This window comes from Oikopleura dioica, chromosome PAR (genome assembly GCF_907165135.1).
Source record: "Oikopleura dioica chromosome PAR, OKI2018_I68_1.0, whole genome shotgun sequence".
NCBI classification, from domain to species: Eukaryota; Metazoa; Chordata; class Appendicularia; order Copelata; family Oikopleuridae; genus Oikopleura; species Oikopleura dioica.
In genome coordinates, this window is record NC_137293.1 from 5,144,485 (window position 1) to 5,157,416 (window position 12,932).

General features: G+C 42.6%; 4 protein-coding genes across 5 annotated transcripts; 3 read left to right on the forward strand and 1 right to left on the reverse strand.

The window, feature by feature from the left end:
• Positions 1–394: 394 nt before the first annotated feature.
• On the reverse strand, positions 395–4,717 carry LOC145703851 (uncharacterized). The gene is made up of 10 exons (XM_081781249.1): positions 4,475–4,717; positions 3,658–4,267; positions 2,965–3,607; positions 2,487–2,840; positions 1,805–2,063; positions 1,581–1,763; positions 1,162–1,521; positions 973–1,122; positions 718–927; positions 395–675 (listed from the first exon to the last, which is right to left on the reverse strand). The coding sequence occupies exons 1-10, from the start codon at positions 4,599–4,601 to the stop codon at positions 494–496; spliced, it is 3,078 nt and encodes a 1,025-aa protein (XP_081637375.1). The 5' UTR covers positions 4,602–4,717; the 3' UTR covers positions 395–493.
• A 227-nt stretch (positions 4,718–4,944) lies between these two features.
• LOC145702184 (cyclin-dependent kinase 9-like) lies at positions 4,945–10,159 on the forward strand. The gene is made up of 7 exons (XM_081779397.1): positions 4,945–5,053; positions 5,132–5,214; positions 6,063–6,335; positions 6,380–6,549; positions 6,728–6,958; positions 7,057–7,192; positions 9,660–10,159. Exons 1-7 carry the CDS (start codon positions 4,951–4,953, stop codon positions 9,885–9,887), a joined length of 1,224 nt encoding a protein of 407 aa, XP_081635523.1. The 5' UTR covers positions 4,945–4,950; the 3' UTR covers positions 9,888–10,159.
• Positions 7,268–9,571, forward strand: LOC145702183 (uncharacterized). Its single transcript, XM_081779395.1, has 3 exons — positions 7,268–8,316; positions 8,367–9,038; positions 9,176–9,571. Exons 1-3 carry the CDS (start codon positions 7,401–7,403, stop codon positions 9,526–9,528), a joined length of 1,941 nt encoding a protein of 646 aa, XP_081635521.1. The 5' UTR covers positions 7,268–7,400; the 3' UTR covers positions 9,529–9,571.
• A 35-nt stretch (positions 10,160–10,194) lies between the features above and the next one.
• LOC145701000 (cyclin-dependent kinase 9-like) lies at positions 10,195–12,364 on the forward strand. Of its 2 annotated transcripts, none has more exons than XM_081778225.1 (7): positions 10,195–10,435; positions 10,894–11,150; positions 11,196–11,309; positions 11,351–11,520; positions 11,582–11,948; positions 11,988–12,081; positions 12,129–12,364. In XM_081778225.1, exons 1-7 carry the CDS (start codon positions 10,225–10,227, stop codon positions 12,254–12,256), a joined length of 1,341 nt encoding a protein of 446 aa, XP_081634351.1. In that variant the 5' UTR covers positions 10,195–10,224; the 3' UTR covers positions 12,257–12,364. The 2 variants fall into 2 exon arrangements, with proteins under 2 accessions (XP_081634351.1, XP_081634352.1); XM_081778226.1 differs by lacking the exon at positions 10,195–10,435 and adding an exon at positions 10,547–10,755.
• The last annotated feature ends 568 nt before the right edge of the window (positions 12,365–12,932 follow it).

The window sequence follows — 12,932 nt, forward strand, 5'->3', positions numbered from 1 at the left end:
TCTTTAAATGTGTTCATTAAAACTCATCTTCTGTTCTATCGATTCTTCTGCTCGAGGAGAGGGTGAGACAGGCAAAAATCGATGAACATACATTTTATTCAAAATCTCCAACCGCTTTTTCGGCAAAGTTGAGAAAGACAAATGAGCGAGGAGGGAATCGAAAGCTTGTCCAGAAAAAGGGTTGCCATTTGCTTGCTGCTGGGTTTTGCTTTTTCTTTTGCAAAGAGATACGTCGTCATGCTTTTCTATGATCCGGATGAAAACAGAGGCTTTTCAGGTAAGAAAAATTTTGAAGGAAAGTTGCTGAATTAATTTTTAGATGAAGTGATTTCTGTACCACATGCTGCTCTTCAGTAATAAATGAAAACAACTTTTTTGACTGCATTTTGTGCAACTCTTTCTTTATTTAGATAACTGGCAGTGGGCTAAATGTTATCTTACAGTGAGGTCTCGTTAACTGTACAAAGTGATTCTTTCTTCTTGTTAAATAAGGCTAGTACTTGAGAAAATAAGGGAACGGGCGGCTGAGGAAGTCTTTATCATCTTCATCCCAGCAAGCAAAGCCTCTTGATTCGAGATAGTCTTGTCCCCCGCCTCGTTTTCGGATGCCACGGGCGTTCAGTTCACCGGACTCCTTGAACTGCCGGTAGAAGTGGGCAATGGCAGGAACATAATCTAAAAGTGAATGAATTAACAAATCAAGGAAGAAGATTGTACCTCTGGCGAAAAGCCGATAACCCATGCTATAAAAGGGAGGCACCTTCCAGCAACAGCCGTCGAGTTGATTTTGATAATTGAGGACTTTTTCATCAACCGAACTGGCCGTCATCGCTTTGCTTTTTGGCAACGGCTTGCTGAACTGGAACTCTTTGTCGATTGTTGGCAGCCAAAGACGCTCGGAAATGGTCGAGTTTTGCAACGCCGATGCTATAAGAAAAATGAATTGATGTGAGAATGCAGGATAACTCTTACTCTCAAGGTAGCATTGAATTTCTTGCTGGAGCGAGTGATGGCGATTTGAGTCCATTCTAGGAGCTCGGCAACAACTGTTCGTTGTGTCGGACTTGGCGGAAGACCAGGTTTCCTGGATGCTGCAGGTTCGGCGATCAAGTAAGCTCATAACTAAAAAGTTATCAAGGGACAATTTTCAGCTCTCTTTACCGGATGTAAATCGTCTCATCTTCACCAAGTCATCGAACTCGTCTTCGTCCATTGAAATCCTCCTGTATTTCACCCCTTCGTTCATTAATTTCCACCGATTTACAGCTATGAATCTGACTCCGCCGTTATAAAGGGAGAGGAGTTTGTCTTTCTTGCTGTCAAGAAAAGCTATTCTGCTGAAATCTTGAATTTCCTGAGGTTTTCCGTCTTTTTCGTTTTCTTCCTTGTCGAGTTTTCGGACTCCGCAAGTATCAAGGAGCGGGGAAGAATTGGCCAAAGGATAGGCACAGCTCCACAGTTGAAGCTGCAAAAGGCACTGGCGGTATGAATGGCAGTAGTTTGTCAAGGTCGCAGCGTTTTCTAGAGCGAAGTTGAGAGAATGAAAGGATATTGGTGCCCTTTATTTCGAGTGGATTTACCTTGGGATAGGAAAAAGCCTTTGTCAAGAGCAACGAGTCGCAAAAAACTAATGAGGTCTTTTCGCTGCATGCAAGTAAGTGCCACTTCTATGCATTTCTGTTGCTCCTCTGCGTCGATATTCGACTTTTCAGGATTCAACCCGGAGTTCGCTTCGATCGTTTCTCCGGAAAAGATGATCGGAACTAGAAAACTCTTTCTCAAAAGCTCTTCAAACAGATCTTACCTTTCGTCTTGTCGATGAAATTCTTTAGCGCTCTCCAGAAGCCCTCGTCCTCGGAAAAGAGCAAATCGACGTTGGAGAAATAGATAAGCGTGTCTTTACTCTTCTCCGCGGTTTTCATGGCTTCTTTGACTTTCGAAATTTTGAAGAAGTTTTGTATGGCTGTTTTCTTCTGCTGAAGGCGCTCTGATTGAGTTGCTTCACTCAGCGTTTCACGGAGGACAGATCCGCTTCGTTCTTGCCCAGGGTGGACTTCGATAACCTAAAAAAGAGAAATTAAGTTGCAAGAAAACATCTGGAGTCGTGGGACCTGAGTAACAGGTGCGAAAGAATTGACTATCAATTATTTACGAATTGCCTAAATCGGAGCAGCGGGAAAACACCTGGAATATGCTGTATAAAACTGTCAAAAATCCAAAATCCACACTCAAAAATAAAATGAAGCGAAGATAAATAAGAAAAATCGCTCTATTCCCTGAAATAAAATGGAATAGAGTGCTTTCTATAATTTATAATCAAGAAATAGTGGACGAGATCCAGGCTTACATCCGAGCATTGGCGCCTTCATAAAAATTTGTAATTACAATCAAATTTTTGATAAATTTCATTCAAAATTAAATTATTTTTAACGAAAAAAACGGTTATTAAAAAACCTATTCGACTCCAACAAGTCTTCTTTTGCTACCTTAAAATTGTATTCCTTCGCGCAAGCATGAACAAACGCGGCTTTTCCAAGCCCCGACATTCCAAACAAAAACACCGTCTTCGAGTCCGGTACATTTTCCTTTTCCAAAACATACTCTTCGTCGCTGCTGTCCGAATCGCTGCGTCGTCTTGATCCCTTCTTTTTGGTTTTCTTCTTCTGTTTCCCATTGTTCGACTGAGGGGCGACTGCTTCTGCTTTTGAACTTTGAGATTGTTCTCGCCGCTTGTCAGCTAGGCAGCGCCAGTCGTACATCCATGAAGCTACTCGATTCTTGTCGCTGGAGTCTCCTCCGATGAAATCTGGCAGTTTTACCGGCTGGTATAGTCGGGTGAACTAGAATTTTAAATGAACATTTCGCACCATCATGAGTTCTATGAGAGCTCTTCTCTTGTTGGAAAGCTTAAAAAACTCAACCAAAAAGTTCAGGTTTTCTCAAAAGAAATCTGTTGTAACTAACCTGAAGAAGATCGCTTTCCTCAGAAATGCCCTGGTTGCTCACTCGTTTCCAATTCTCCGCCACATCCATGCTCTTATTCGCCTTTTGAATCTTCCCGAGAATCTTCTCAATATCTTCGTCGTTGATGATCAAGTTTCGTTCCGCCCGCTCAATCCTCTTCTCCAGATGCAGCTGGAAATCGCCATCTTTTAACTCGCAATACTTTTTCCAGCTCTTTACTTTTTCATCTTCTTTCGCGTAAAAATCTAGTTCTTCTTTGGTAATTGGTGGCTCGGTCTTCTTCGCGGGTTGCTGGGGTTTTTCGTCGTCTGAGTCGATTTCGATCACTGGGCCATTTGAAGACGATTTTGACGAAGATTTCGACGATTTGTTGGGCGTCTCCTTAGCAGTGTTCATGAGTTTTTTCAACCCATTGACTTTCACTGGCGTTCCGTTTTCAACGAGTTTGGCGCTAGAATTCCTCTTTGATGATGGAGTCTGGGCTTTGGAAGAAGTAGTAGAGGAATTTCTACGAGCTTTTGGGGTCGCTTTAGCGCTGGATTTGGCGAGTTTTGGGTCGAGTTTTTCGCGCTTTCGAGGGGGCGAAGGAGGGGATGGACTGGGCTCTTCGACTGGTGGCTTTGTTTCTTCAATTTTCTTGATTCTGAAAGGAGTGGATAAGGATAAGGGAAAGACAGGAGCAAATAAACTGACCTAGAGCTTCGTCGTCGAGGAGTACTTGCTGCTTCATCTTCTTGAATCGATTCAAGACGAGCTGGTTTGACAGCCTCTGTCGCCGAAGCTTTCCTCTTCTTTGACTTCTTGTTCGTTTCGGAAACTGGACAATCTGGCTTTGGAATTTCCTGCTCTTCGTCTTTCTCTGGTTCATTTTCTTCCTCTTCGTTGATGGGCGCGATAGCCTGCTTTTTCTGGCTTTTCTTTCTCTTGCTTCCTGAAGATTTCTTTTTCGTCAGCTTGATTTTTGGTGTTTTTGCTGTTTCTTGAGACGTGAAAACTTCTCCATCGCTGTCGGAAGATATCACTTGGCTTGTCGAAGATAAGAGATCGATTCCGTTAATGTCAGGAAGAGATTCGTTGAGGGACGCATTCGAAGAGGAGCGTTGAGGAGTCGGCGGTTTTGAAACTTTTGGTGAAAAAAGTGGAAAATTTTTGAGCACAGCAGGTTTTGGAGGGGTTTTTCGAGGAGTAATGGACTTTTTCGGCAAGGCTTTAATGGAGGGCTTCTTTTTAGAGGAGTCGTTTTCCGGCTCGGAGTCTGAAGAACTGATTTCGACGATTGGAGAGGGCGGGTTCCTTGGGCTTTCTGAAGAATTATTTTAATGGTAATTGAAGAAAATGCTTTTGCGACTGAAAATCCTTCTGGTTTTCAATAGGAGTTAATAAAACCTATCAGAGATGGTTATTTTTTTCTGTGGTGAATGAAAAATCTCCATTTTCGTAAACGGACTGATTTTCGAGCCGAGAAGGGTTCTTTCTTTAGATCTCAAATTGAGACTCAATATAAAATTACCTGTAGATAGATTTCTTGACTTGGTCTTTTTCTTCCCATTTTCTGCAGTTTCATTATTCAGATTTTTCTCTTTCAAGGGTTTGAAATAACCCAAAATCCCTTTTTTCTTTTCATCTTCTACTGCCATTTTCTCTTTCGTTCTTTTCGTGTTCTTCTAAATCTTCATTTTCTTCACAGTCTGCTTTTTCCAGCTAAAATTTGTCACTGGAAATCAGGAAAACTCGCTTTTTGCAAAACTGAAAAAGCAAAAAAACGCGGGGCCCAATGGTTCGCCGCGCGCAAATCGTAGCGCGCTAACGGGGCAATCGGCCGTTTTCGAAAAGAAAATAACCGATCTAGAGAAAAAATCAAAAAGAAGGAAAGAGAAGAACTCAATTTCTGATAAAATCTTTGGGTCACTGAAAAAATTAATTTTCAATTTTCCTTATAATAATTATTAATATGAAAAACATTAAATCAGTGAGGAAATTTATAGAATGTCAGTTCCATCGCGAAGTCGACCCGGTGGCGAGCGAAATCGTCATCATCCCTACAACAACCAAAGCTCCTCTTCTTCGAAAAATGATAGAACCCAGTCATGTACGGTTTCAGTTGAAAATTTTTGATTTTTAAGAAATTTCTTCCATAGACGATACTTTCAATAACGTCTCTTTTTAGCGGATTTGACGATGCATGAACGAACTTTTGAATATTGCCCAGACAAGCAGAAGAAATACAAGGCTACAGCCAAGATCGGACAGGTAAAAATGAAGAAATTTGTAGAAGCCATAAAGCGAAAGAAAGTTGTAAGAGAACGCTTAGAAAGAAAGGGTTTCGGTTGTATAATAAAGACGCGCTTTTTTTAAGGTGGTGGAAGTTTTCTAGCCCACTTGCGCCTTATAAACCCTAGAACACCATACCTTTTTAGAATCAGCAGGAAATTCTAAGAACTTTGACCGTTTTAGTTTTCGAAAATTCCACTTCCGGTCCGATTCTAGAGCCGGAAGTTGGCGAAATTTTGGAGTAATGGTAGTTGGTGACATATGAAATTAATGCTCAGAAGATTTTGAGTCATCCTATAATCAAACCATCAGAAGAAACAGTCCCAAACGTGGTCAAACCGACCGGTAAAATGATGTAAAAAAGGCATAAATTGATGAAATTTTTCACAATTTTAACCGGTTGGTTTGGCCGCGGTAGGGATTGATTCTTCTCTATATCGACAGGAAATCTTCTGGGGAGCAATTTGATAGGTCACACATTACCTTAACTACTAAATTTCGTCAACTTCCGGCTCTAGAATCGGACCGGAAGTGGGATTTTCGAAAACTAAAACGGTCAAAGTTCTTAGAATTTCCTGCTGATTCTAAAAAGGTATGGTGTTCTAGGGTTTATAAGGCGCAAGTGGGCTAGAAAACTTCCACCACCTTAAAAAAAGCGCGTCAAAATGAACTTCATTTCTTCAACCACATCTTCTTCACCACTCTCCTCTCATTTGTAGTCATTTAAAAGATATTTGATGAACAGTCGGCTATTATGAAAATAAAGCCGGGTTCGCAAAATAAAAACTCTATTCTATGTCAAAATTCTCACGCAGCCGCTATTTCAGGGAACCTTTGGCGAAGTCTGGAAAGCAAAATGCACAGTAACTGGGCGAGTCGTCGCACTGAAAAAAGTTTTGATGGAAAACGAACGAGAAGGCTTCCCAATCACCGCTCTTCGCGAAATAAAAATCCTTCAAAAGCTCAAGAACGAAAATATCGTCGAGTTGATCGAAATCTGCAGAACGCGGCCAGATCATCGGACGAAAAAACGGCCAGAAATTCATCTAGTTTTCGAGTTTTGCGAACATGATTTGGCCGGACTTCTCACGAACAAACAGGTTGAATTTGATTTTTCACTCCCTTTTCTTCATGAAGATTTTAGATGAATTTTTCGATCGGAGAAAAGAAAAAGGTCATCCAGCAGCTTTTCGAAGGACTGTATGTTATTCACAAGAACAAAATTCTTCACAGAGATATGAAGGCGGCGAATATTTTGATAAATCGAAAAGGGATCCTGAAGTTGGCTGATTTTGGTCTTGCCCGTCCTTTCAGGTTATTATACTGTTAATATTGATATTTATTACTATTGACTTGATGCTCATTGGCCTCAAAGAGTTATAACTGCTAAAATCGATTCATTTTCTCGGTTAATTTTATCAATGTTGAACATAATTTCTTCAGCTGGATACTTCTTTCTGGTTTTCGTAAAATAAATTGATCATCTTTTTAGCATACCAAAAGCAAGCCAGCCAAATAAATACACCAACAGAGTGGTAACCCTTTGGTACCGACCTCCCGAATTGCTCCTTGGTGAGCGAAACTATGGCCCGGCGATTGATGTTTGGGGCGCGGGCTGCGTCATGGCAGAAATGTGGACAAGAACGCCGATTATGCAAGGAAAAGTGGAACAGGATCAACTTCAGAAGATTCAAAAACTTTGTGGTGGCATCAATCCGGAAACGTAAGAGCATTTTTAAATAATAAGGGAAGAGGCTTGTGGATTCAAGTTCAAGCAAGCTGCTTCTTCATTTTCTCGATAATAGTTGAGTATATTTTAAGATGGCCTGGTGTGGAGAAATTGGAACTGTATAAGAAACTTGTTCTACCAAACGAAGTCCGAAATTCCAGCCGAATCCTGACGCAGCGATTAAGAACGTATATGCCGGATAAAAATGCTTTAAATTTAATTGACCAGGTACTTTTGGAACTTTTGAAATTGCAGCACTTTCCCATGCAGCTATTAAACCGTACTGACGCGATAAACTACCGGTAGCCGAACTACGGGTGTCGCGGTTTTCTCTAATTGCCCCCTTAGTCAACAGTTTTTATGCAATATAACCCCAAACTTCTCGCCGAGAAATCAAGCCAGAAAGTCAGCTTTTTCGAAGATAATTTGAAAAGCGATGAAGCTCTTCCAGTTCTTTCAATTCGTCCAGCTCGCCAAAGCGACTAGCTACTCCAACTGCGCTCCGCTAGAATCGCCAGAGAACGGCAAGCTCGAATGCTCGGGCCACCACTGCTCGGTGAAATGCGAGGAGGGATTTCTCCCAACTGGATTGAGGAAGATCAAGTGCCGCGGAAATCACAACAGCGGATATTCGTGGAAGAGAGAACTGGGCGGCTGCGGGACGTGTCAAGATCTCGCTCCTGGATCTGGTATTGTCAAGAGCTGCGACATCTCCAAGCACAACAAGCGTCGATGCCTGTTTTCGTGCGCCAATGGCGATCCGATGAACAACGGTCAGACGCAGGTTGATGTTTTGTCCGCCGTTTGCCAGTGTCCCAAGTCCGATGTTTTTCCATTCACTTGTGATTGGAAAGGAAAAGGCGATTGGAAAAGCGCACTGAATCAAACAACTCTTGATAGCTTCACTTGTGGCAGTTTGACACCAACAACGACTACCACAACTACAACAACAGCTTCTCCAACATCATCAAGCTCAACAGCAGCAAGTTCTACCACTGCTGCTAGCTCAACTACAACAAAATCAACAACTACCACTTCTTCGACCACCGCAGCTTCCTCTGCCGCTACTTCTGCCTCCACAACAGCCTCGACCACGGCTTCTACCACTCCCTCTTCTTCAGCTGGCGTCGACAAAACTGCCTGTGTCCAAAAACTTACCGAATACGGGCACAAGGACGCAGCCGAAGCTTGCGATGCTATCATCCGTCACAATCAATACCGAGCGAATCATAACTCCCCTGCTCTTGGAATTCCTTCCAAAGCCCTTTGTGATGGTGCTCAAGAATGGGCGAACATCCAGGCAGAGAGACGAACAGGAAGCATGGAGCACGCGTCAAGGGATCAGCTCGGAAGTAAGTCAAAAACAGTTTTGAATGCAATCCTATGATAAATCCTCCTTTAGGTCTCGGTGAAAACATGGCCTGGTCAAGCGTGAGCTCTGGCTACTCCATGTCTGACGGAACCCAAGCATGGCAATCAGAAGATGTCAACTACGACTTCTCTAACCACCAAGAATGTACTGCCGATAGCTGTCCCTCTTGCTCGAAGGGACCGAACAATGCATGGTACGATTGTGGCCACTTCACTCAAAACATCTGGAAGAGTACCAAGTTCGTTTGCGTCGCCAAAGCAACAAATGAGGCTGGAACTTTCATTGTCGCTCGATACGAAAACGGAGGAAACATGCAGGGTGCTTACTTGGCGAATATTGATGGCAACGGGCCCAAGAATGGTCAATTCGTCGGAAAACCATCCAGCACTGGAGCTATAACTACGGCTTCTGCTGCCTCCACGACCGCATCTACAGCCGCCTCTACCACCCCTACAACTTCCTCTTCTTCAGGCGGCGTCGACAGAGCTGCATGCGTCCAAAAGTTGACCGAATACGGACACAAAGATGCAGCAGAAGCTTGCGATGCCATCATCCGTCACAATCAATACCGTGCAAATCACAACTCTCCTGCTCTCGGAATTCCATCAAAAGCCCTCTGTGATGGCGCTCAAGAATGGGCGAACACCCAGGCGGCAAGAAAAACGGGAAGTATGAAGCACGCGTCGATAGATCAGCTCGGAAGTAAGTCAAAAATGCACCAGCGGAATTACTCAGAAAATCGAGAAGCCGCTGGCGGCTCCTTTGAGTCTCAAACTCAAAATATTGTCAGTCTTATCGGCTGATTCTAGCCATAGGAGCTTTTTCAAATCTTTCTTTAGGTCTCGGTGAAAACATGGCCTGGTCTAGCGTTAGCTCCGGATATTCCATGTCCGATGGTACCAAAGCCTGGCAATCGGAAGACGTCTACTACGACTTCTCGAACCATCAAGAATGCACCGCCGGCAGCTGTCCTTCCTGCTCTAAAGGCCCAAACAAATCGTGGTACGACTGTGGCCACTTCACTCAAAACATCTGGAAGAGTACCAAGTTTGTTTGCGTCGCAAAAGCAGCTAACGAAGCGGGAACTTTCATCGTCGCTCGATATGAAAACGGTGGAAACATGCAGGGAGCGTACTTGGCTAATGTCGATGGCAACGGGCCCAAGAATGGTCAATTTGTTGGAAAACAATAATAAATTCTGCGTTTCTCTGTCCCAATTATCTAATAAAAAAGTCCCTTATTTTCAAAAATGTGTTTTTTTTTCTTGTTTCTTGTGGCAAAAGCCTCACTTTTATTTCGAGCTTTTTAATTCCCTTTCTTTAGCTTCTTACCTTGAAACCCGAAAATCGAATCGACTGCGACACAGCGCTAAATCATGACTTCTTCTGGACAGATCCGATGCCAGTTTCTCTCGAAGGCACTTTGAGCAAACTCTCGTCCTCGATGTTCGAGTACCTGACTACCAATCCGCAGCGAAATCATCACCAGCCAGCTCAAGCTTCAAGGCAAAATAACGCATCCCATGGCGGCATGATCGACCGTGTTTACTGAGATATACTGTGCCCCTAATCTACTTAATCACCTTTTCTGCTTACATTTCTATTTTACTATTCTCTGTCCATCAGCTAGAAGTCTCCCTCAAAGATCGGTGATTTAACAAGTCATTTTGCCTGATTATCTTTATATCTCAAAGCCGCACGCGGCTTTTTGTGATTATCATCGAAGATTGTTTACTTCACTAGTCTTCTAAATATAATTTCAACGGTTTAAATTTTTGAAATACTCCCAAAAACTTGTCACAGATAAATACAACATCAATCTATTCAAAATCGAAATCCATCAACCCTTTGTAAGTTCAGAACAAGGAAATCGCCCCCTGGTTCAGAAAATGTCGATTGCCAATCAAGTGATGCCATACCGAACTCGCCCATCAAGACCTCACAACAACCACCATCATCAGCATCAGCAACAGAATCTTCCTTATGCCAGACCGCCTCAGAAAGAAACCCGATTCCCAGATGGAAACGCTCATCGCCAGAATGAGAAAAGTCGCCCTCCCTTCGTTCACAAGTTGAAATCCCCTGATCCAACGAAGTCAGGTAAAGCGCCCTTGTTCTTATGTCTGAGAGACGTAGCTCAATATTGCCGGAAAATCTCTGGAATATGGAGTCAATCAATTGTTTTCATCAATTTTTTCACCTACAAAAAATTGATTTTTTGACGCTAATAGAGATGAGTTACGATCCCAGTTTCAACCGTCAAAATCCCAACATAATGGGCGATTTGATGAAGGATATCACGGATTTTATGAAAATGAGAGATCGGAGTAATTCCACGGAAAAACGACAGAGAGAGGCAGATCATAGAATCCCGATTCCTGAAAAACAGAAGCCGAAAAAGAGACATGTTCATCATACAGGTCTCTTATTTGGCGCTAGAATCTGCTATGAGGAAGTTTTTTGACAGTCATCGACATTTTTGACATCGATAGACATTTCAGGACATCTACAGACATCCAAAGACATCATGAACATGATTTTCTAATCGACTTTTTAAGATAACCCCTCTATGTTCGACCGCGATTTCCCCCACTGCCCCGATCGTCGACAAAAGTACATGACTATCGCGAAAATTGGCCAAGGAACATTTGGCGAAGTCTTTAAAGCGAAGAACCAAGAAACAGGTCAAGTTGTAGCGCTGAAGAAAATCCTTATCGAAAAGGATCAAGCTTCGGCGGGTTTTCCAGTCACTGCCTTGCGAGAAATCAAAATTCTCAATAATTTGAAACGAGTCCCGACAGACAACATCGTCCAGGTACTTTTAAACCTCCGAAAAAATGAGTTGAAAATGCGTTTCAAGCTGATCGAAATCTGCAGAACCCGCTTCGATCCAAAAGAAGGGCGCCGACCAGAGATACATTTGGTCTTTGAGTTCTGCGATCATGACTTGGCCGGCCTTCTTCAAAACAAAAAGGTTTAGAAAGTCCATTCTTTGATTCTTGATACCATCTCGAGGTCAATTTTTCAATGGGAGAGAAGAAGAAGCTCTCCTACATGTTGTTCGAAGGCCTTTTCGCGCTGCACAAGAACAAAATTCTTCATCGAGATATTAAATCGGCGAATATTTTGATCACGAAAAAGGGTGTGCTTAAGATTGCTGATTTTGGACTTGCTCGCCCTTTCAGGTGAAAAATTAACAATTGCTCGATTATTTCAAAAATCAATGTTGACTAATTTTCTTTCTAGTTACCCAAAGCAAGGAAAAGAAAACCGCTACACGAACCGAGTCGTGACTCTTTGGTACCGACCGCCAGAGCTGCTCCTTGGCGAGCGCAACTACGGCCCAGCAATTGACGTCTGGGGCGCTGGCTGCGTCATGGCCGAGCTCTGGACGCGAACTCCCCTGCTTCAAGGGAGCAACGAGCAGGATATGCTCGAGAAGATCCAGAGATTTGTTGGAGGCATCAACACTGAATCCTGGCCCGGCGTCGAGAAATACCCAAGCTTCAGAAACGCGCTTCAGGGAAAACCGATCACGAAGGAGAAAAGTAAAATATTCAAGAATCTTGGCCGGTACTTGAGAGATGAAAATGGACTGAAACTTGTTGAACAGGTGAATAGGGAAAAGAAACCTATTCAGACAGTTGTTTAGCTCTTGACCCTGAAGCCTGAGAATAGATGGGACTGTGACACAGTTCTGGATCACGATTTCTTCTGGACTGATCCCATGCCTTGTTCACTAGAAGGTACCTACCGGAAAGTCAATTGAAAATCTCCATTCACAAATTCCTAGAAACACTTAGCAAACTTCACAAATCGCTCTTCGACTTCACAGAATCACTTCCTCAGCAAATGAAACACGCCCAGCATTCCGCCGCGAAAAAGCCCGCCTTTACCGGACTTGTCGATCGAGTCTTTTGATTCTCAGCAAAAGTTCATTCAATTCTTCGCTACTGTAGATTGTTGCTTCAGTAAAAACAAAATAACGAACATTAGAAACATTATTATTGATAATAAACTTGACAGATAAATCCTCAAAAACCGACTTTTTACAGAGTTTATTTACAAAACTTTACAAGCAGAGAGACAAGATCATATCCATTTTGGGAGGTTTCCATGGCTCTCTGATGCTCTAGAATTTTTTCTGTTGAAGCTTTTAAAACTTGTCCGTAACTCTTCGCCTTTTTCTTGGATGGCGTTTTTTACATCATCAATTCAGCGAAACTATTCATTGAAAACTTTGAAAAAACGCTGCCTTTGATTTCTTTTTGAAAGCAACTGTATATCATCCACCAGATAAAATATAAGATCACTAAAAGATCCTCCAGTTTAAATTAAATAATGATCAAATTATTGACCTGAACTTCCAGCAGTAAGATAAATCGTTAAAATCGCCGTCTCTTTCATTTATTTTTCGTCTCTTTCGTTTTCGCGAAAAACAAACTTGTTCGATATTCTGTCGTTTCGCTAAAAGGGCCCTAAATAGGATTTTGACTCGCTCATTATTCTCTGTGTAGTCGATAGTATGACCTGTCTATCTGCTGTCCGTACTGACATTAGCAAGCGCATGATTAGTGGCATCATGGCTGCTCAACAA